At 35.4% G+C, this 25,236-nt stretch overlaps 1 protein-coding gene across 1 annotated transcript in view; it reads right to left on the bottom strand.

Moving 5' to 3' along the window:
• Positions 1 to 2,389: 2,389 nt before the first annotated feature.
• The window catches only part of LOC149078016 (uncharacterized), a 28,425-nt gene continuing 5,578 nt past the window's right edge, over positions 2,390 to 25,236 (bottom strand). Inside the window, exons 4-16 of the mRNA XM_089241574.1 lie at positions 22,273 to 22,444; positions 18,950 to 19,079; positions 16,948 to 17,108; positions 13,505 to 13,582; positions 12,955 to 13,107; positions 12,703 to 12,783; positions 12,394 to 12,545; positions 10,056 to 10,137; positions 9,105 to 9,300; positions 7,621 to 7,739; positions 7,181 to 7,519; positions 6,892 to 7,015; positions 2,390 to 4,850 (exon numbers count right to left, since the gene is read on the bottom strand). Of these exons, the coding sequence (XP_089097700.1) occupies positions 4,192 to 4,850; positions 6,892 to 7,015; positions 7,181 to 7,519; positions 7,621 to 7,739; positions 9,105 to 9,300; positions 10,056 to 10,137; positions 12,394 to 12,545; positions 12,703 to 12,783; positions 12,955 to 13,107; positions 13,505 to 13,582; positions 16,948 to 17,108; positions 18,950 to 19,079; positions 22,273 to 22,444 (2,446 nt within the window). The 3' untranslated portion in view covers positions 2,390 to 4,191. The remainder of the gene's footprint in view (positions 4,851 to 6,891; positions 7,016 to 7,180; positions 7,520 to 7,620; positions 7,740 to 9,104; positions 9,301 to 10,055; positions 10,138 to 12,393; positions 12,546 to 12,702; positions 12,784 to 12,954; positions 13,108 to 13,504; positions 13,583 to 16,947; positions 17,109 to 18,949; positions 19,080 to 22,272; positions 22,445 to 25,236) is intronic.

The raw sequence follows: 25,236 nt of genomic DNA on the forward strand, positions 1-25,236 counted from the left end.
CCAAGAAATAAAGGCATTAGAAGTTGTTTTATAATGTTTCCTACACCTCATATACAGGGTGTTTATAATTATAAAATAAACTAACTTATCAGAATACTGCTAAATTTTCCACATATCTTAATGAGACCAATGGAGAGAGATTTATGCAAAAAAAGGAAAGAAAAGAAAATGCAATAAAAAGTGTCACTTTTCACCTGGTGGTGGAAAATTGAACTTTTTTTTGTTACATGAATCTCTCCCATGGTCTCATTAAGATATTTTTGGCAGTATACGGACGTGATTGTATTTGACTCTATATCATTATAGAGTATAGGAACTTTCATTATAAACACCCTGTATATATGCTTGTATGAGCAGAATATTTTCATGTTTCATCACTTCAAAGAAAGAAACCTTCACTGCACTCCATCACGAATCTAATATGCCACACTATACAGTGAAACCTTGATATAATGATACTCAGCAGACCAAGAAAAAATATTGTTGTAGAAGGATTTTCATTAGATTGAGAGGCAGCAGTTTAACATTAAAGCAAGGGTGTCAAACTCACTTGAACCATTTGCTTTAAAATTAAAGTATTTTAATGTTTAGAAGGAACAGGACTGTAACTAGATGCTTGATTAGAAAGGGGGCAAATACGCAATTTGGTGACCCTTGTAATGTTGAAGGATAGGTGAGAGGATGGAATTCGCACTTCCTCGGATCCAATGTCCGGGGCACCAGACCTGCCTTCTCTCTCTCTCCGCCCCCGGCCCAGTTGTGGCCCTGGTAAGGAACCTCTTTTTGCCAAAAATTGGGTCCCAAGAATAGGAGGGGGTTCTTTATGCATAGATAGTATTACAGATGTATCTTTTCCACTTTTTTCCGAATTTCATTCAAAAAAAATCAGGATTTCTCCTCTGCATGTTAAAATACAGTACATCTGAAGTGTGGGCTGCCAATTATTAAAAATTAGTAAATAAAAAATTGGTTAGTTAGTAATTAAAATTTTGTTGAATAGTAATTAAAAAACTTTTGAGTAATAATAAAAAATATACATAAACATTTAAAAACTGTTAATTGAAGGAAGTTAAAGAACAATTATATATATATATATTTATATATAAATAAACCATAAAATTTATTCCATCTACCAACCATGATTTTTATTGATCAACTGTTGACACACGGGAAAATAGTTGTTAATATTCTCTTCTAAATGTCTTTTGAGCTAATCTAATTTACACATAAAAATTGATTACACATAAAAACTTGTCAGTGCATAAAAAATATGTGTTATTAGCTGATTTTTCCCTTCTAATTGGATATTAAAGTCCTTCAAATGTCCTGCAATATCAATTAAGAATGCTAGATATCACACTCATGTTTTATCCTCATGAAACGAAACATCTGAATCATTCATTTCTAAGAACAGTTTTACATCGTTCGAAAGTAGAATGTTTTTTAGAACCTCTCAAGACAAGACAACCAAAATATTTCTTAGTAATGAGGATGCCTCTCGAATTCACTTTCAAAATAATTAAGAAATTAGTGATGCTTGAGGCCTCTGAATAAGGTGAAGTTCAAAGTGTTCGTCACAGGCTTAAGAATGCTACTGCTTATTTCCAACTCTTTGCAGCAAAGGACCTGCTGATAAATGACGTAATGGAAAAATTGCACTTAAACAGAATTGTTTCAATACATTTCCTTCAAATTTGCTGTAAGTCTTGAAGCAAAACTTACATTTTTGTCAGCAATTGCTGTCGTATCATTTTTCTCACTGCTATGAGTTTGTTCAAAGGAAGTTGATATTTTTTCTAAGTGCATAATTTGATACATTTTGCTATGACATCAGAAATATCTTCCCCTTTTGTGGTTTAACGAACAGGATATATTACTAAAAATTCTTTACTGATGTTCATATTGCCATCACAAGCTTGAAGGAAACAGTCATTTGAACCATGTCTTGAATACCTGAAGTTTCAATGAGGGCTATTGAAAAACACAGTATATTCAAGGCTATTACTTCTAACTGGTCACACAAATTATCACCTATTGCTGCTATTATTCTGACTACAATACGTCTCTCAGTATAAAAAATATGAGAAATACTTGAACATATTTATGACAGACATTTCTTGCAGCATTTATCATCAATTCCTTAACTCAAGGAACCGTCACTAAAATGCTTGACATTTTTTTCAAATGTGTAGCTGATATCATATAAGCAGTGGCTGTCACTAGTGATTAATTCTGTTTCATAATTTTTTGACATGAATTTGAATTTTTTTAAATTTAAAAAAAAAAACGAACTAATATTGTTAGGATCTTATTGGGATGTCGTGGGCAGCCAATAGTTCCTTTGGGGGCTGCCAGTTTGACACCACTGCATTGGAGTATAGACAATTCCAAACAGGACTTGAAAGAATATCGTAGACGGATTTGCTATATAGAGTATCGTTGTAGGGAGGTTTCACTGCACATATGTGGTCAAATGCAAGATTATAAGCACAAGATTAGAGAGTCTTTAAAATATACAAAACTTACCACATTTTCCTGCATATGATCCCAACAGACCCTTACTTTCCTTATTATTTTAATATTGGTGAATGAAATCTGCATATGAGAATTATATTAAGACACTTTTCTTTCTCAAAGAAGTGAAATTGGCACATCTGTGGATTTCATTCTGACGTTGATTATACACAGGAAATTATGGTAACCTCTATTCTGATTTTGAAATTTGAAAAAAAAAATTATATGTTCAAACAAATAACAATAATCACAGTTTATGAAATCAGTAGCTGAAGTAAAAAAACAGGTCCAACGCAACTGCTACTGATAAATTATTAAAATTAAATTTAAAAATCTACTTACAAAATTTTCAAAAATGATTACAATTATTGCACAATGATTATAAAAAAAAAGTACAATAAAAATAAAATAATAAATTAAAAAACAAAAACTAACTACATTTGGCCAAAATAAGTAGCCCATTCACAGACATACTTGAATATAAAAATTTGACAGAAGCACCAATTTCATCTACCTATGAATATACTTATTTCTCTAGTTTGTGCTTAAAGTAGGAAAGGCTGAGAACAATAACTGATATTAGGTATTCAAGAATGCAACATCCACTACTTAAAATCACATTATGAGAAACAACAATCAGGAAAAAAATCAGAATTAATTATTAACTTTACTTCGCCTACGGTTCATTTTGTAGTGGAATGTACTTGTCACAATGCAGGAAATATATAAAATTTGGATGCAAATATATATATATACACAAACTATCGGGATATGAACTATGTCCCCTGAACTACTGACAGTAAATTTACTGAAAGTATTCATCAAACCATTTTATAACAAACTCCAAGGCCCCATAGCCAATACAATCTATCAATCGAGCCTCCTATGGGGAATGACCAAAATTTTTATTCGTTATAAGTGGGGTTCGACAGGATTTTCGTTATAAGTGGGGTTCGACAGGATTTTCGTTTTTTCGGGAGTCCAGAAAATGGAGTAGATATTCAGGAGCTTTCCCAGAAAATTTGGGAGACTTGACAAGTATGAAATAACTGGACGGGAAAAGAAGAATAAAACTGATGATTTTAGAAAAGAGGGAATTCCTTTTGCAACAAGTTTATCAGAAACAATTTTGAAACAAAAACAAAAAAATACCACATTGATTGTATTCAGCAAATTCACAGTCAGTGGTTCTGGGAGAGCATAAAAATTTTGACTACAATATAACCGATAATTTATATTCTCTCTCTCAGTACTGTTTTCAATTTCCTACAAAAGCATCAAAGCACTTTGATATTTAGTCAGAGGCAATCACTAATCCATATAAATTCAATGGAAATGGTTAGATATATATGATACAATAATTTAACGAAGTATTCCATAAAGCAATGTTATTGGGGGGAAACAGCAACAAGATTACAAAAATGGAATGTATCACATAATGATTCTGAGAAGACTAAGAGACTCATCACAGCACTTCCATAATAGATAAATCTACGCAAAGCCAATAGAAGCTTATGTAAAAAAAACTATCATAATTTTTCTTCACAAAATAGAATTTTTAAAACGCACAAATCGCAATAAAAGCTAGAAGAGAAAAAAAAAGCGCTGAAAATTTGTTTAACCAATACCTGAAACATACACACACACCTACATGATCAATGATGCATATACTCTAGTTCAAACATTGGTTGAACACTGATAGCCATCAACATAACTTTTACAATCATTTTGCTGCAAAGAAGCTCCCAGTGCACTGTGATTTTCATTGTTTATCACAGGAATCGCTGACGTCTCATTTCTGCTGGCAACGGCAACTTTGCCAGACTTTCTGTTAAAAAAATCTTTCCTCAGAAACAGATTCAACTTCCTATTGCCAGGAGGACTGTGTGAACTGTCAATAGCGCTTATCACCTCTTGCGAGCGTTGTTTTCTGTGACTGTGTATGTTGTGGAGGCCATTGTACAAGCCGGCACCTTGGACTAACAAACTAACGGCTCGTTTCGGACGATTGCTTGGGAAGGCAATTTCTGGAGGGTCTTTCTTCATGATCTTTTTGTCGTCGAGAGAACCATCGAAAGTACCTGTCGGTAAACTCCCTTCGAATTGTGGATTGATCCTCTCTGTGACATCATTGGATGAAGAGTTGCTGCTTCTATCATCATCATCAGAGGCGATGAGTGTATGAGTACTCAGCTCTCTCTCGAGTATTGGTTTAACACTTTTTCCTTCGACTGCAGGAGGGGTGGACTCCTCATCCATTTCAAAAACATTGCCGTCTTCCTCTTGTTTTTCTTCTAGATTTTGAATCGTCTCACTGCTTCGCTGTTTAACTTTACCTGGAATTTTTATTCTAATTAAAATTTACTTTGGAATTACAAATTTTAATTCTTGGAAAAAACTAGTGTGAATTATTGAAAAAAATATATATACACATTGAAATATATTTTTATGACAGGGTGCAATGGTGATCCTGCATTTGGGGGATAAATTACTGCTTAAATTCGCATGGAATGCGAAGTTTGCAAAGCAGAATTGAAAGTTTTTTTTTGTTTTTGAAAGAAAGAAAAAATTCATAAATTTTAGAATCTTTGGGTTTTTGCCAGGACAGTGGAAAAAATGGCAAAAATAGGAAAAAAAAATTATTACATTATGGGTGTCATGAAATTATCAATTCTTAGCACTAAAATGCTGATGAATACATAGTTCTCACTATTTATTTATTTTTCATATTTCTATTAATACAGTAAAACCTCTATAAGTCATCACCTCATGTTATCGAAAAATTATGACGACTTAAGTGAAGTGCCATCAGTTTCAATGTGCAATATTGTGAAAATTATATAAATTTAAACTAATATAACATTAAAATATGAATCAAAATTACAATATTAATAAAATTTATAGGTAGCAAAAGAAAAAATAATAGAAATCTTTTGGCTTTTTTGATCTTTTATTACTTAACTTATACAAATACAATACAAATACAAATACAATGCCACAACAGGCAAATTGCCCAACGAGGTGGCTGACTTAAGAACATCATGGATCCCCGAGCCATTTTTTGGAGGCCCTACCTACTACTGCTACACCACACATGCACCCCACCCACACACCCCCCCCCCCCCGCGGAACCCCCAACGAATCGGTACATGCGGGAATGTGCGTGTACGTGTAGTGAAACCTGATGTGAAGTTTTTTTTGTTTCTCTGTAATGCTTGTTATGTGTAGTGCTGCCATCTGCCACCAGTTTTTCTAACTATGAGTGAATGATTTATCATTGTAGGACTGTTGCTCCGTGTGGCGAGACTTTTTAACGGGCAGATCGGCTCGCATTTGCGCCTTGAAGTTGGGAACCACAGAAAACCAACTTCAGCCGACCACCACTGTGGGGTTCAAACCTGGATCCTCGCATCGCGAGTCCGTCAATATAACCACTAACCACTTTATATTGTGCTAAATATACTGGTACACTTTGATTTATACCAGAAATTTTTATTTTAGACTAATCAGAGCAACTGTAAGGATAGGTAGCTTTTCTTCACAACAGAACTCTATTGCACATTAATTTCACATATACATGAAATTTAATTTTAGTGTTTTAATTTTTCATCAGTAGTTCATGATACAACTACAAGGTAATCAAATTTGAAGCCCTAAATTAGTGGGGGGTCTATACTGAAATCAGGTCTAGCTCGAACAGTCCCTAATGTTTCAAAAACCTTAGTCGACAAATGAACTTCACCCAGCGTAACTTTTGTTACTTAAACGGTCCTGTTTTGGTACATAGGCTTTTATGGTAACTTTTAAGCATATGGCAATGCTGTTAACAAAGCCATTTTTTTAGTGGGTGCCATAAAAATAATCTGTTCCTCTCTATCAAACTTTTTCATGGTGACAAGTTAAGCAAAATTAGCGATGAGTAAAACGGTTTAATAAAACTGTTGTCTATGAAAGCTGGAAGGGCCTGAAGAAAAACAACGACTTAACCGGAGTGACGACTTAACAAGGTTTTACTGTATTAGTGAAGAGGTATATATGTATACAATATCACTTGTAGGAGATTTTTGTGTAAGTGGGTGTATATTTGAGCAAAATTGTAAAAGGACATTTTTATAGAAAGTTAATTTTCCTTAACAAGAAAAAAATAATGCTTACACTGCAAAAAAAAAAAAAAAAAAAAAAAAAAAAAAATTGCTTTCCATTCACAGTTGTCCTTCTGTGCATAACATGTTCATGGTTTGTTGATTATGTAACATTTCTAATATGAGGTGGTAAATTTAAATTTTAAATAATAAATGAAATTACGATAAATAACTTCAATAAGAATTTATTAACAATAAAAAAAAACATGATACACCACTAACAATGTATAATTACCTAAATCAATGGAACTTTTGCTAAGGCGTTCTGGAGTAAGAGCAGTAGAGTTGAGGTGACCACTTCTATTATTCCCTATAGTATTCATATCCGATATTATAGATTCTGTGTCATCTGCATTTGTCTGTATATATGAAAATTTATTTCAAAATTTATAGAAGCAAAAATATATTGTTCAGATTTTACTAAGACTTAAAAAGAACTCTACTACAACCGTAAAAATTAACATTCAATGATAAAAATTAATTAACCAATTAACACTAATAGACTCAAATTAACTCTAACTTACGGTGCATGTTGAGCTTCTTCTTGAGCGATAAGATTCAATCAGAGATTTCTGGGAGCTTCTCAGTTTCCCGGCTGCCCTGAAAAACTGCTTGAAACTCTGAGTCCTGCGCTTCTTTAAAGCGATATTATTTCGTGATTGTTCATCATCAGATGAGTCGAGTTTCCGAGGACTGCCAGCTTTACTATGGAGATGACGCGAAGCTACATTATGCTGCTCTGGTTTTAGTCGACTGAAAAAATCTGGAACAGGAAAATTCCAGAAAATGTTCCCTGGGCTTTGAACACCACTTGTGGCTCTCGACTCAGCAAGAGATAGATCAGAAAGATGGAAAATATCATCCTGGAAAATAATATTGATAAAAAATTAAACACTAGGATGGGGGGGGGGGATCCTCTGAGGGAAAAACAATCAAAGTTTAATGATCAAAGCACAGCACTTACTGGAAAGCCCTGCAGCTGGCTTCTGGAATCCGATGGTGATGGTGGACTAGATGGTGTTGCATCATTGCTTTCCTTTCTCATTGGCTTGCTCTGACCACTTTGGAGAGAAATATTGCTCCCTGCATTTTTAATTAACATTAATTTCACACATTTTTTTTATTATGCATAAATTATTTCAATAATGACAGCAGCAACATTATTTTGGTTGAAATTATCTTATATGCCAGATTGTTCACGTATGTACACCCAGTGTACAAAAAATTAGGAACACCTTGCTACTCACTACTAACAACATGTGGGACCTTCTCTGGCTTTGATGACAGCAGATTTTTTTAAGGGATGGACTCTACAAGTTGCTGAAACTATTGAGGAGGAATATTAGCCCATGCTAACAAAATGGCAGCTCTTAATTCCCTCAGATTAGAAGGTGGTGTTTCGGAGCTTTTAACAGACCTTTTAACCTCATCCCACAAATGCTCAATTGGGTTGAGATCGGTTGACTGAGGGAGCCATTGAAGCAATTGAAACTCTGAATCATGTTCCTCAAACCAAACTGAGATAATGCCAGCCCCATGGGAGGGTGCATTGTCCTGTTAGAAATAGCCATCATCATCAGGAAACATTATGGCCATAAATGGGTGCACATGGTCAGCAACGATGTGGAGGTAGGCGTTGACATTGACGAATGTTTCCAAAGGAAATGAGGGACCAAGAGTATAACTGGAAAACACTTGGCAGACCATGTTTCTGCTGCCGCACGCTTGAACAGTTGTCATGTGGCATGCAGGATCCATGGCTTCGTGCTGCTTGTGTCACACACGGATCCTGTCATCAAAGTCACGGAGAAGAAATCTTGACTCGTAAGACCAGACAGCATTCTTCCACTCATCAAGTATCCAATTTTGACGTTCTCAAGCACACAAAAACTATTCACTTTGGTTTTGCAGCAAAATCGAAAAGACTTGTTGGTCACTAGCTATTAAAATCAATTCGTTTTAAGATCCATCTTGTAGAGCGTACGAATATGCTTTGCACTGAAATTTGTTGTCTTGCAGCTCTTCTGTTGCTGCACACAATGTGTGTCAGTCGTCTGGCACCTTTTTTGTTCACAAGCGATTTCCGTCCACTATTTGACTTTCCTCTCAAAGTTTTTTGGCTTAGCTGTCATTTTCTGAAGACTCGAGATAATGTCGTATGAGAAAAACCAAGAAGGTTAGTGGCTTCGAAGATATTGGAACCACCCTTTCTGGCGCTCACAATCATGTCGCGTTCAAAGTCAGTTAGATCTTGTTTTCTCCATGAACAGGCAAATTGGAATGCTAACTGGTGCTTCCGACCAGGAGAAAGCGTTTTATCAGCAAATACGGTTTATTAGGTCGGAGCACGTGCTGTATGGACAAGTTGAAGTTTGAGTGAGGAGTGTTCGTAATTTTTTGGCCACTGAGTATATATACAAATGATTAAAAAATAGTAATCAAACCTACCTATAGCACCACTGTCACGGGAAAACAGACGGTGAAGTAGCGATAGCACCGATCTTTGTTGTTGGGAATGTGGGTGAAATGAGCGTCCAAATCCAGTTGAAATGCTGCTTTGTGAGCTGGTGTAAAGATTAGCCCCTTTCCGGCTTCTCTCTTCACTTGCACTAACTGGAATTGGTTTATTTGGGCCGGCATTGACCTGAATAAAAAAGAAATTAAGCTTCGATATATGACAAGCACGAGATAATTTTTATTCTCGAATCATAAATGTGTCCAAACAGTTTTTAATGAATTTTAGCACCACATATTTAAGGAATTATTGCTATTTTGATTACTCTTGTCAAACATCAGTCATTTTTTGTACATGACAGCTAATTAGACTACGACCTACAGTTTATTAGATACTACTACACTAATTAACCGTGTACATGTACCTCGTACACATTCCTCTTCGGAATTTCTAATGAATTGGCATATGCCGGAAAGTGTGTTCTGCATGAATGTGTGGCCCTAACGTATCTATGTTGTAGAGTCGCGCTTGTTCCGTATGCATGCTGTCTTCCATTTTCTGAAGTAAAGATAGTTTATCAGATACTGAACAGCGGCATTCTATAATTTTATTTTTCATATGTCTCAGGAGAGCATTAGCAATGCATAGCCACTCTGTGGTCACGTAGGCATTGTGCAGGCACAGTGGTGGTTGGCTGAAGTTGGTTTTCTGTAGTTTTCCAATTTCAAGGGACAAATACAAGTAGGTCTCCCATTTGCAAAAAATCTCTCAGCAGATAGCAGGCAGGCCTACAATGTGATAATTGCATATCATGAAATTCAAGCATTTTATGCAATCTTCACTTTAAAGTATGGAGGACAGGTGGCAGCACCAACAAGACCATGAAACAAGCACAACTCATTGAGATTTCAATACACTGGGGGAGTGAAAGTTAAAAGCCATACTTTTATTTCTTCTAATGCTTCATCTTCTGGATTTTCCATTAATGCATCAAGTGGAACAAATTCTGCTTCATGAGCAGGAACCCTATAAAATGAATACCAAAATATAACGCTCTAAATATAAAGAAAAACTCTTTAAAATATGAATATGCTATCGGAATATTCATAGATTCAATTGATCTGGAACAGAGTCTCTGAAAGTAGATGTTATCATCCACCACTCTGTCCTGGGCAGAGGCGCCGGCATGAAGAAAACATTGGAGGGGGCTGAAACTTGCTGGGCATCCAGTATATACAGGACTCAAGCACGTACGCAGGAGAGGAGGCAGGTACAATGCATTGTTTTTTCCCCAGAAACTATGGGGGGGGGGGCTCAGCCCACTTATAAAATTTATTGGGGAGGGAGCTTAAATTGCCTCAGCCCCTAGGTTCTGGGACCTATGGCCCTGGGTATATGAGAGTAATAGAACAATCCATAGGAACATAACTGTTGATACAAAAAACAAAATGCATTGTGGACACATGCTGAAAATTTGCTTCATAAAGGAACACTTTCAAAGTAATTCAGAGTGTTTTTTAAAATGCGACGGGGTGTCATACTCTTAAATAAGTCTGGAATTTTATTCTTTTGATCCAAATGCTATACAGGGAACAAGAACATTAAAAAAAAAATTCATATTTTGTGGGAAGACAGAACAAACCACAAGAATTTTTCATCTCAGAATAACATGGTTACATTCACCCCGGATATTCAAACTAAAATAATTGATAAACATTAGCTGAGTTCTGTTACTGATGTTACGAAGCCTATTTTATTCTATGATTCATGAACCATGTATATTGAAGACAAGTAATCACAACAACTTTTCTGAGCTGGTATTTCTATCAATTTGTACAGAGCGATTCACCCAGGCAAATGTGTCTCAGAAAAAACAGTGTTGTTATTTGGAGAGGAAAAACATCTAAAGAAGGAAAATCATACTGAAATAGTAAAAAATAAAAAACTGATCTACTTTTCAGTGGTGTAAGCAGGATTTTCTTGGGTGGGTGGGGGTGGTAGTCTGGGGTTTCAACCTCAAAAGAGGGAGACATAATTGTTTTCTACTCTAATGTAAATGCATAAAAAAAATCTCAGCTGGAGCAGGCAAATTATGTATTGTATACAGGGTGTTTCAAAACTCATGGCATATATGTTACAGTTGTGATAGAACAAAACTAGGTGAGCAAAAAATCACCACAAAACTTATGCATAGAACTTACGGGGGTTTAGTGCTAGAGAACAGTACACACTGTGTCACGAAATGATGAGGAAATAAGGAAGACAGAGACAGAATGAAAGGAAGATGAAGGACCAATGAATTTAACAAAAATGTTTTTATCCAACAAACTTGCAATTACACAGAGACATCACAGCAACTGCTCAACAGTGATCCAAGCTTTACACCATCAATGTAGTGACCACTGAACATTGGAAAAAACACCAGGCATGCCTCATATGATACCAGCAGCTACAGAAATCTGGGCAACAAGGTCTGGTAAAAGGTTGATAGAAACGCTGAAAGATTATCCCTAATGACACGTCTTGTCAGAAAAGTTCTTGGTACAATCTTTGGGTTTCCTTGGCATTGCCATCTGAAGCCTCAGTACATATAATGCACATGTTGCCTTCTCCTGATTTGTTTATAATTTATGTTAATTGCATTTTTAATTGGGTTGCTGTATTTTTGAAATATATGACATCCATATTTTTATGGGCATCTTTTTATCAGCCACCTCGTTGGGCATTTTGTCTGTTGTGGCGTTGTATTTGTATGCATCCATCTTGTCGGTGATCCACAGCACAAATGACATGTTGTGAACAGCATATTTATTGCATTCACTACTACTACTATTTAACTGTACATCCACCTCGTACATATTTTATTACTCTATGTAATTTCTAACGAATCAGCACATGCTGGAATGTGTGTTATGAGTGTATGGGTGGCCCTGATATATTTTTGTTGTTGAGTTGTGCTTGTTTTGCGATCGTGCTGCCATCTGTAACAATACTGTGTTCAATGGAAAACACCCTCTAGTGCTTTACCACTTGAGTTCCACGCATGGGTCATACAGAGATTTGTGCTTGCATAGTTGTCTTCTATCACCTTCTCCCTAATGTAAGTGCCATGAGTTTTGAAACACCCTGTATACCTTCTCTTAAAAGAATTACAGAAAGCAGTTAATATAATGAACATGAACTACTATATGCATGTAATATATTTTAGAGTTGATAACAAAATAATTTTTGATTAACCTATTAATAAATTAACCATTGAGAGTACAAAAGATCAAAACTTGCACTAATGAAGCAGCAGAGCCTTGCGGTGGCTCAGAGTAGAAAGGCATGGCAGCTGCTGTGTAAGGCAAATCAGGCATAACTTCATCCCAATACTGATCTTTCAGGAGTTCTGGATGCTCTTGATGCATTTCATCTACAATCAAGTAAGAGACCTAAAACGATTCAAATATGCAAAATAAGAAATATAGCGATAAACTATTCCAAAATGGGAAACAATGATTTAGGAAATTATTTTTGTGCAATACTAGTGAGATGTGGGGGAAGATAAATGTTTGAGCACGTGATAACAATAGTAAATGCATAGACTACCTGAATATCCCTGTCAATCACCCAATTGACTTCAAAATCATCATCGTCCTCACCAAAAGGATTGACCAGTGTTTCCGCTACCTTAAACCAAAAAATTACACAGCATTATTATCGCAGTGAAAAACTGCAAGAGATAGGCATTTATTTGTGACAAGAAGAAAACACGTAATTTAATATCAAGTTTGACATTGAAACACATTGCTTTCTTTTCACAATTCCTGAATTAAGGATTTGCGATGGAATCAGGATTACCTTTAGCCATCCCATGTAAAAGAAAAACTGCAAGAAGTTGAATATCGGAATGTACAAATCAACTTCATAACCCTTGTATCCTTGGGACGGATCGAGATACTGTCTTCCCATCAAAGTGGCCACGAAAAATGTGTACACAACTAGTGTCACGACCTGAAAGAAATTAAATATAATGCTCTTTCCATTATGCCATGAAGAATTATCATGTATGATTTGGATTAGAAACTTGTTGGCATATAATAATTTCTGATATTTGTTTTATGATTTCCCTTGACTGTAAAATTTTGATAACTTAAAAAAATTTAAAAAAATTTTTTGAAGAGTTTTTTTTTACACATATTTAAATAAAATTTAATTAAATAATGTGGATCAGAGTTTTCCAAAACTTTTTGGTTCTACGCCTCCTTCAATTTTTTTGTTCTTATTCCCCCCATTCAACTTAAGCTAACCCATAGGATCTTATGCTTTACCCATAGCTTCTGTTCCCCCCATTCCATTGTTCACTTTGGAAAACAATAATATAGAAAAATACATGTAGCATGACATTTACCTGAGTATAAACTAGAGGAATGCTTATCCAGTCATAATTGAAGAGACCACCACACAAGGATCGATAATGTGCAAGAGCCTAAATGAGTAATGGGGAAAAAAATTAATAGCAATATTTGCCATAGCAAGAAATAACAAACATATCACCAAATATCCAAAATTCAACTATATCATCACTATATCATATTGAATTAAAAAGTACAGTGAATCCCATGGGGGAGGGGGTGGGGGAGACTTCCTTTTCAATATGTTTACCCATTTGACAATTTTTACTTCAAGAGTCTAGATATGTTCTTATGTGCAGATGGTATTTACACATACGGAGAAAGATTTCAACAGTATAAATTAAATACGTAAAAGAAATTATTTGCTAAGGTGATCTATTTGATAACTACGATAAATTTATTGAATATATTCTTTGAAAAGAAAGGAGTCTGAATAATATTGTAATAATGTGCAGAGAATGACATTTGCATGTTCTCTTTAACTTATCATTAATTTTCTGCTATAGACATGCAAAGGTAACTGTAAATCCTTTAACCTTTTAACGGCCAATGTTCCCAATTGGGAACATACTTTTGATTAATTCAAAAAAAATATTTCTCTTTCACGAAAATAACTGATTTTTTTTCCCTGAACATATAAGGTTCTGAACTTAATTTAGAAAAGACAAAAGTTATTCGATTCAGCTTTTATCATATCAATTTATTATTCTAAAATCACCCATTTTCAAGGCAAAATATCTGTAAGTTTATGTTTTAATTATTAAAATAGTTTTTGTAAACATACATGCATCTCAATTTTTTTTTTAATTGTAGAATATTGCCAAGAATGATAAGAAATGCTCAATGAGACAAAAAAAAATTTTGTTCGAATTCCAGGGAACTTTTCCTGCGATTGTTCCCAATTGGGAACATTGGCCACTACTGACTATTCTAAGTGCAATGCAGAGGAGTGGCATTCCTCAAAAACAATTTATTGCTTTTTCCCTCTCTCTGGTGTGTCTCAAAAGGAAGGAAAAGTATCAAATTTCACATTCCGATGTTTACATGCAGCACCCCCTTTTTTCTGTGACTCACCTTGCCCCCCCCCCCTCGCCTTCCCTCTGCGATATTTTGTTGGTATGTTGGTCTTTCAGTTCTCAGTTGATATCTGGTCTTGTGATTTTCTACACTTCTTTTTACCATCTTTTTTGTTATACTAGTAGCTTATTAGACTGAGTTTGGGGGATTCTGATATATCACATCTCTCTGATGAAGAATTCGAAATGTGCCAGCTACTGCCTGATGAAAATGAGCGGGTTACAGATAAGGAAGATATCGATGACAACATGCTCGGCCCGGTCGTTCCTGCAGGTGTTTGTGGATATCTGTGTTTTAAGATCACCACGTAGTTCATTTGTGGGTGAATTTGCAGATCCTATCAACATGCCTTCTACATCAAAATTGCCTTTCAAAGATCAGATAATTACCCAGTCAAAAAATAAGAAAACATCATGTGTCAAGTGCCAAAAAACTAAAATTCATGCAACCGAAGTGGAAAAAAAGTACTGCATTCGACAAAAATATAAGTGAACCTACTGAAGCAATCAGTCATAAGTTTCCTGAGCTAAGTGCAAGCCAACTCGATTGATATTTTTTTCAAATTTTTATCGCAAGAGTACCTCAGTTACTTGGCTGAGATGATAAATATTTATGTCGCACAACATGGATCGAATTTGAAAATTGAGTGGGAAAAAATCGCAAAGTTTTTTGGATTGGTTTTGCTAAATGGGTATCACAGAATACCAAGTGAAAATTATTACTGGGGTACTTTCAGTAGACACAGCAGTACCGATCGTCCCCACTGTTATGCTGAGAAATAACTTTAGACATAAAAAATAACTTCCATTTGATGGATAACTCTTTCTTACAACCCGGTAATAAGTTGACTATCTATGATGAATTAAATGAAAAATTCACACACATTTGGTTTGGGTTGTTCTATGATAAACTAAGCATCGATGAATCAATAGTACCGTATTACGCTCATCATTCAAGTAAGATGCTTATATGAGGAAAACCGATTTGCTTTGGATTTAAAATTTGGATGATTTGCTCAAACAATGTGGTTTTCCATATAAAATAAGTATATGCTAGTAAGCAGTCATCGGAGCCTGTGCCTTTAGGTACCAGAGTTGTAAATAATATTTTCTCTCTCTTTATATTTTTAAATAATATCTTTTAACTTACCAAGGGATCCATACAAAAACCGAAACCCGTGTGTATGTATTCTTTTGTGAATTTTAGACCAGCATTTCAGCTCATCATAAGCTCTTTACTATAATCCAAATATACATGCCTTTTGAGTATATTCGAGAGAAATTTATTTCCATCATTTTTAAAGTTCTATATGTATATTCTTTAATTTTTTAAATAAATTTATTAAATTATGACAAATTTTGCATCATCCTGTAAGATGGCTTCACTGCGAAAATTATGTTTAGTCAGATCCGGCCAATGTTCCCAATTGGGAACATTCAAGAAAACGCATAGGGAAATTTTTTTTCTTCAATTTCTCGATTGATATCTCTTAACTAAAAAATCAGAAGGAGAAATTAACAAAAAAAAAAAATCAAAATCAGTTGGAATCTGAATTCGGCCGGTAAAAGGTTAATGAATGCTTTGGGATGTTAATTGAATGACATCTACTACATTCTGTCCCAGAAAACAGAAGCTCTACTAGTACAAGATCGAAAACTAAATTCTCATCGAAAAAACATCATTTGAAATATTTCAATGTGGCATGTTTTTGGGATCGAACATGAAGAGAAATACAGAACTTAATGAAAACTAACAACCAGAGCCTTAGACTAGACAAAATATACAGGGTGATCCAAAAGTCGCAAGACTTTTGAAAACTTAACTTTTTAAATATGTACAATAGAAAGATGCAGTTTTCACAGATATGCTTAGGAACGCCTAGGATTTTATTTTTCATAATAAAAAAATTGGAATAGTTATGATTTTGTTCAACAGATGACACTGCAGTTTAACAAAAGGTTTTTAGTTAAGCCTTATTAGTTAAACTGCAGTTTAACTAATAAGGCTTTTCTCGCAAAGACAGAATGTCTACAGATCAAGGATGATGTCACACTTTTGAACAGAAACATTTCTCACAACAAAATCTTAATCTGAAAAAAATCTGAGCAACATCCTTGTGCGGATGTTACGCAATGAACTCATCTGTCTATGAAATGCATGTTAAGTGCTTTTTGACATTATACAATAGCACCATCTGTTGAAAAAAACGGAACTATTCCGATTTTTTTTATTATGAAAAATAAAATCCTAAGCATTTCTGTGAAAACCGCACCTTTCCATTGTATATATTTAAGAAGTTGTTAAGTTTTGAAAAGTCTTGTGACTTTTGGATCACCCTATATATATATATAACTCTACTCACATCAACAACGGTCTTTAAAGCAAAGTCATCTCTGATTCTGCCTTCTTTGCGTGCTCTAGTGGCGATACTAGAAGCCCATACTAGAGGCATCCAGTATGTGGAATGTGAAGTGGTATTTTTCATCTGCTCAAAGATTTTCTTTTCATTGGGAAGAAGAATACCTGAGAATGAACCAATAGTTATATTAAAACCTCAAGTTCAACAAACCAAAACTAACTTTAATCAAGAGACTTTTTGGATATTATGCTGAGGTGAATTTTGAAAGAAAAGTTTGTTGTCTCTTAATGGAAACTTTTTTCCTGAAGTCAATTCGGCATAATATACAGAAAGAAAATTTCATGTACTGTGGGTCAAGAAAAAAATCATCCAAACCAAATTTTATCGATAAGAGAAAGGACTGATCAATGAAACTACTCACTGAAAATTTCTTAGAAAGCATATTTTATTTATTCCATCGTGAGCCACAAATTTTCAATTGAGTCATTTTCTTGACATAAAATCACATATTTTTAAGTAACTGTCATTGTATAAAAATATTTTTAATCAGGAAACATATAGACTCAGAAAAAAAAATAGAGACCACAAACCCAACATTATGCCAACCTGAGTAGGTCTGAATTCAAATAAATATGATGAACTGTGTGTGTGTGTGATTGAACACATTCGGGGCGGCTCCAGACGAAATTTTCATCCGTGACACTGGTCTGGTGTCCCTCCAAGGCATAAGCAACATCAGTAAAACTACCCCAAAAACTCCCACCTAGATGAAATGCATCAAAAGGTGCAGTTTTATCTGCAAATTATTCCATCCAATGCATTTATAGTTTGAATTTTACAGACTAAACATTTTTTGTAAATTTTTCTGCAATTCTTTTTTCTCCTTTGCTCCAGATTTGGCTCCTCTCTTACAATAGTCCTGGAGACACACTGCCCTCATCACACATTAATTGCACACATAATGTCCCTAACACTATTTTCCCTGTTTCTGTGGACAACACGAGAGAGTCAGTCAATCCATGGAATCAATGAGACATAGCATTGTAAGACAAGCCAAATTGCCACCGGCTTTGCAGTATCTTCAATGCTATTTATTAATGTCATTGCTATTTATTAGCATTACTGTTTGGGAATAATATTTATTTTTGTCAAAAATTTTTTAAAATGCATTTTGAAGCTAAGATTAAACCAGACCCATTCCCTCTCCTGTAAGTCATCATTATCAACTTGCAAGACAATGTTGGAGATCAGAACGTGCACCTTCTCCCTTGTGAACAAACACACACACACACACGTTGTTCACAATACCCTATTGGAAACAGTAGTAGCAGCTATAATCTGTTTGTATGAAGTTACTTTTACAATGGCCTATCTATAGTGGAGACAAATGTTAGTGTTAAAAAAAACCCCTTCATTCAGTTCTTGGTCAATTTCTTTCATTTAACCAGACTCCCAGTTACTCGGCCGAAAGAGTTTCCCAGGGAACATACTGTAGATTAAAAAAGTTATTGTAATTCATAAAACACATTAAACAATCTTATTCCAACTCCTCACAATGGCTAAATAATGATGATAAATGCAGGATTTTGGCTTGAAGCAAAGATATATTGTTTTAGAACAATGTGAAAAAATGAAAAGTACACGATTGAACATTTTGCAACCAGTTATGTGGAAAAAGAAAAACTGAGTTGTCCCGTACAATCAAATTGGACATATGACCATTACATACTCTCTTGAATTTCTTTTGGACATAGTTATCAATCAGTTATTGTTATCAGAAACCTGAGTACAAACGTGATCACATTAAGCAGCATGCACTACATAACCAATAAAAATTTTTAGATTTTGATGTTAATTAAATTTTTAACAGCTCTTCCAATAAAACGTGTATAATATCCCAATGAACATTATAACAGGGCACAATGAAACAAGAGGCTACTGTAAGAAGTAATATTCTGCACCTTTATAAAACAAAAAATGATATAAGAACATGATCTTCACTAACCGGCTTCAACTAAATGATCCATGGTGGGAAACCTTTTTTTGACACAGGGACTAATGCATGTCAGGGTGAAGATAAAAGCAAGGTTTGCGTAGCGCATGATACTTCTACGCATTAAACGACCTCTGTCATCCTGAGAATTACAACAAAAAATATTCAGTAAATGTGGAAAGTAATCTTAATTTCTATATGGAATAATTCATTTACATTAATTTTTTTACAAAATCCGTCAATTCATAAAATAATAACATAGTAAATAAATAAAAAATTAATGGAACAAATACATTGCTAACATGACTGACATCCATTTATTTGACAACTGACAAAAATGATCTGATACTGCCTGGGTGAAGTTAATGCATAAAGTATGATATAATGTATATTAGCACATATATTTAAAAATACCTTCATAGTCTTACACTACTCAGTCCATTAAAGTAATGGCGATCTACTTCAATGAATTGTGAGAGTGGAGTTTTCACTGGTTTATAGTGAGACACTTTTCTCCCTTCCAAGTGTAGACAGAAAAATTCATGAAATTGGTAAATTAAATAATATAAAGGGGTGCACAACCTTTTCAGTCCATGGACCAGATATGCAGTAATTCTGCCCGTTAGGAATATTGATGGCAAATTGCAGCACGAGACATAACAAGCATCATTACACAGGAGCAAACTTCACGTTAAGTTTGCAACACGTACATGCACATTCCGGCATGCACCAATTCGTTAGAAATTCCATAGAGGAATGTGAGCACGTATGGTTATGTAGTAGTGATTCTGCCACTCATGGGCCAGAAACATACATGTAGGGTGACCTGTATTTCACAGGACACATTCAGTAATTTTGGTTATCTTAACTTTTTCCATAAAATTTCCTGTTTGTTTTCCTTATTTTCAACAAGGCTCATTTGAATTATTGAGATCAAGAATTAAGATTGTTTTCATGAATAAGTATTAATTATTACTTTTTGATTATTTTTTTGGCCACAATTTGCAACTTTACTTGCTTTTCACAATTTTTTGGCCACAATTTGCAACTTTACTTGCCCAAGACAATTTTTTTCTAGCAATAATTTGTGATAACCTGTAAGCATCACAATTTCCCTTATTTTTTATAAAGGAAATATGGTCAGCCTATGCATCTATTGTGTTGCGTGTATATGGATACTTTACCAGAACACCTTTCATGGGTCAGATGGAACCTCTTCGCGGGTTGCATTCGGCCCATGGGCCTTAGGTTAAGCATCCCTGCTATATACCAAAAAAAAAGAAAAAAAGAATTGATATATTGATTGAGTATATTCTATTTTATGTCTCATTAGGACCGAAGCTAACAACCTGTATAAGGAGATTTACACTGAAGATAATGTCCCTCCATGCATGAACTTTTAGTGCTGCCATCTATTTTGCAAACTACGAGCAAAGTGTGATGATTGAATATTTGTACCATTGTGGGTCTGTGATGAGACTTTTTAACAGAAGGATTGGTTCACACATATCTCAAAGTTGGGAACCACAGAAAATCAATTTCCAGCTGACAGCTACTGTGTCGCTGGCGGGGTGTGAACCCGGGACTCAGTTCAGGAGACTAAAAATGTGAGTCCGTCACTACCACCGCACAACGATGGCAGCAATAGAACCCAGAAAATTTAAAATTCACACATGAATACACGACAAAACTACCTTGCCACGTTGTTGGTCCTGCATTTGGAAGACAGGTGACATTCAATATATAACAAGCATTCCTCAGTGACAAACTTCATCTTCGGTACGGTACGCACATACACATGACATGTATATTCGGACGAGTACCAATTCAAAGAAAGCAATCTTCTGCATATTAGTGCTGGAATGAACTTCGGAAAGAAAAGTTCTTTGTCTCTCCCAGGAATCAAATCCAGGACCTAATGCAGTCCAGGCAAGTGTTCAATCCAATACACCACAGACACAACTCCTCCAACTGCATAAACAATGCATAGTTTATGTACCAATTCGTTAGAAGTTCATTAGAGGAATATTTACGAGGAGCATGCTATTCAATAGTGCTAGTTTTTCTTCCCTACAGGTGAGAAAAAATGGCTTCTCTTAAGTTCTATCATGAGGATAGAACAAATTGCTTGTATTGACAGTACTCTGACAAGTTTTGGCATTTTCAATTTTAAAAAGAAATTTACAGTAATCCATTGTTTAAGTTATGTTCTGCTTGCTACATGCAAGATTTCATAAGGATCGGTCAAAGATGATACTTCTCTATTAGAAATGCATGCATATATGCACACTATAGCTCATTGCTGAAAAACAGAACAACTACCCAGGTGACTTTCTTTCGAACTGAGCACAACTCAAGTCTATCGCCATCTATGGGCAATTAAATACCCAGTGAGTTGGGCTGGAAGTATGTGTACTTAACTGTCTGAGTGCATATCCAGTGTTGCATATGGCTTTTTCAGTGCTGCCATCTATATTTCTGAAGAGAGTGAAATGTGATTGTTGAATATTTGTACCATTTTCAGGCTTCTTGTTCTCTGCACTGAGACTTTTTCCACTGGGAGATCAACTCACGCCTCTAAATTGGGAACCCCAGAAAACCAACTTCAGCTGACTACCACTGTGGCACCAGTGGGGTTTGAACCCGGGACCTCGCAATGCGAGTCCGTCATTATGACCACTCGCCCACCACAGCTTAGGTGCGGATCTCTGGGGGAAGGTGATCACTCCCCCCAAGAGAAATGCGAATATGAAATTACATTCAATAAATCTACTGAAAATTATTTGTATCAATGTTCTTGATTAAATAACAAATTCAAGAAAACTTTGACCAAAAAAATAGAAAAAACTGGGGTATATTTCTTTTCAAAAAAAAGTCGGAACAAACAAAAAAACCGCGACTGTCCCGGACAATGGGAGACATATGGTCACCTTATTCACAGTGTAAAAAAAAAAAAATCACACTTCCCAACAGCGAGCTCTAGACCAGCGTTTCTCAACCGCCGGGCCCTGACATCATTCATACTGGGCTGCGAGTGATTAGCCGTTTCCTTTTTCCTCCTCATTCATTTTCTGTTGGTCGTGTGTTTGACTGAGCTTTCAACTCAGAAAAATGAATGAAACTGGGCCGCAGGCTCACAAAGGTTGAGAACCACTGCTCTAGACCCACTAGTGCCACAGCTGTGTGGTGATCGAGCTGCCCAGGTGACTGCATAAAAATGTTTCATTGTATTCATATTCATGAATTTAAATACATTTTCATTATGTATTATATTTTGCAAAAATACTAAATATTAAATTTTATAATAATGCAAAAAAAAAAAAGAAGATAAATACCTGGCCATGGAGAAAAGCGCTGACAAAAAATGCCAAGGAGTCCGGCCACGGAATACAATTGAAAGAATCCCACCAACGTTTCACAACAAGCGCCACATAAAACCCAAGAACAAAAGATACTGGAATCAAATCACCGTATGTACTACAGTACAATGAAACTTTTTCAAAAAATCTGAAAAAGATTTTACAAAAAAGATTTTTTTTAATACTCGTAATTTACAGATGTATAAAATATTATACAGTCGACGCTCGCTATAACACCTCCCCTTGTCTTGTCGAAAACTGATGTTATATTGGGAGGGTCGTTATATTGAGAATAAAACATATATATAATAGTCGTTCTTTAAAAACATTTGCGACTTGTCCTACTGGTCCAATGGAATGGTCGCTATAACAGGGGGTTGTTATAACGAGCATCGACTGCATTTTGCATGGTGCCATACATAAAAGAATGACATCTGAGTTAGAGATGAGTGGGATAATGTTAAGTCTTTGATGTTATTGTCTTCTTAATCTAATACACATTGTTTCCATGGCAACTAATCAGCTTTATTCACTTGAACTTAATCATTGTTAAGGTAATAGACCAGGGGTTCTCACAGGGCCGTCATTTCAACTTTTTTCAGGGGGGCAAAGAACATGTACTCAATGTATGCAAACATGTACTCATGTACTCAAACATATATATATATATACAGTCGGCTTCCCCCTCCCCCCCATAATTCGCGGTTTTTTCCCTTTATTGGAAAATTTGTTTTTGACCACACTCAGCAATCATCATTCACATGTTTTGTTTGCAAAATTTGAGTTATGCTTGTTTAGGACGGCTCATTCTTCTAGTGCTACTGATAATGCTTTGAAAAGGCAAATATAAGTGAACTTGACAAGAAAAATTGGATATATTGACGAAAACTATGCCTAGCGAAAGTAAATCAATACCTGCTGTGGTCCACCATTATGGAATCAACGAATCTACGGTGAGATATATCCAGAAAACGGAATCTGAAATTCGTTCAGCCGTATATGTAGCTGCACCCATGGCAGTCAAAACTTTGCAGTGCCTACAGGATCCATATGTTTCACGTACAAAAAATGCTGTTTTTGTGGGTACAAGACTGATACAAAAAGGTATTCCAATTGATTGTAATATTTTAACACAAAAGGCAAAAAATGTAACTCTTCCATAAGGAAAGGACTGGCGAAACCTCTATTTCATCAGAATTTTATGCAAGTAAAGGTTGGTTTCATAGGTTTAAGAAACGATTCAGATCACACAATGTAAAAATCACTGGCGATCAAGCCTCTGCCGACCAGGAGGCAGCTAGAAAACTTCTAAAGGCTTTGAAGAAAATTATTGAAGAGAAAGCTGCCCCCCCGACCCCCCCCCCCAAATGGGTCTCAAACAGTGCCTCTGACCTTTGTCAGGAGCACCGTGGAGATGCAGCCCTGACAAAGGTTTTTCGATGAGATTTTTTTGTTAAACTGCTCAGGGGAGCCGCAGAAAAGTATTGATTAAGGAAAGTGGGTCAACGCGGGTGGAAAAAGTTTGGGAACCCATGGAACTCCTGCAATAGACAACAAAATCTGCATTCATAATGTATCTCTTATTATGGCCTTTTCACCGTGACATTTATCACTTTTCTATGACGCCCACCCATGCAAAAAGGGAAAGATTCTTCCTTTCTCTCCACAGTAGCCAAAACAACTTTCTGTCAAAATTGGTGTGGTGCGTCTTTTTCAATCTTCTGCAGCGATTCATTAGTGAGAATATAATTAAAATTTATTTGCAACTTTATTTTCATTAGAGGTAAAACCTTCAGAATTACAAATGCAACTATTGCATAGCGGCCAACTTTGGAGAATGAGAATTAGAGAGGTTTTTGAGTGGATCCAAATTTTTTACAAAAATAAATGCAGAAGGGATTTTTGAAAAACATGTAATATAAAAGAAAAGTAAAATTGTAGGGATTTTTCCCAGTGCATAAAACGACATTTTGTAAGCCATCGCGATTAGCATCAAGTCGCCAATCATCTCCAACCAGTATGGGACATATGGTCAAAGCAGATACATGTCATCTCATCAATCTCAGATGTCAAAAGGCTGAATTGATGCTGGCTGTTTGGCAAATTTGGTTATTCCCTCTGGAAAATGAAATATCATTTCCTGATCTAATGCAATAGCGACAACTCACATTAAGCTTGTGATGCCAAGCACAACATATCCATGTTAAAAGCTTGCAGCAGTGTTATGACACAGCCTACCCTAATTTTTTTTTTTTGAACAGCAACATATTGAATAACGGTACCCACTCATGATAGTGCTATTATTAGGCAATTTATCCACATGCGTCACTAATAGCTGTGATTTAATGAAATGTGATATTTGGCTGTCGTAATTAACATCTAATCTTGTGTGTCTTTTACTTTTGTCATCTTTGTTTGAATCTGGCTCAATATTGATTATCAATATGTGGTGAAGAACTAATTTTTTTTTATTGTATTGATATAGTGTGTGTTTTCAGTATACAGTAATCTCGTTTATAAGACCTTCACTTATCCTATTCCACAATACACACACACAAAATAAAAACAAAAACACATCAACTGGCAACAAGAGCTGCAAGTTGTGAGCATGAGCATAGTCAATTTTTTTGCTCCCAACTTTACCGCAGCTAATTACCCCAATTACAGTGGTCCACGCTTGTCTACACTATGACTCACACATCTGTCATTCGCCCCACCGTCACTTACTCATTGTCACATCTCACTACTCAGTGAAGTGCAGTTTATCATTGTATGCAAATCAGTTTATTGTCTGTTACAAGTGTATGTAAGAAAAATGCTTTGAGATGATGAAAGTATGGAAACAGAAAGCACAGATGAAGCCGAAGAAACCATTCTACCTTTAATGAAACATATCCCTGGATGTGAGGATGAATTTTGGCAAGAAATCGAAAGTTGGAT

The sequence above is a fragment of the Pholcus phalangioides genome, unplaced genomic scaffold (genome assembly GCF_987345545.1).
Source record: "Pholcus phalangioides strain wild (caught in Gottingen) unplaced genomic scaffold, Ppha-v1.0 ptg000014l_1, whole genome shotgun sequence".
NCBI classification, from domain to species: domain Eukaryota; kingdom Metazoa; phylum Arthropoda; class Arachnida; order Araneae; family Pholcidae; genus Pholcus; species Pholcus phalangioides.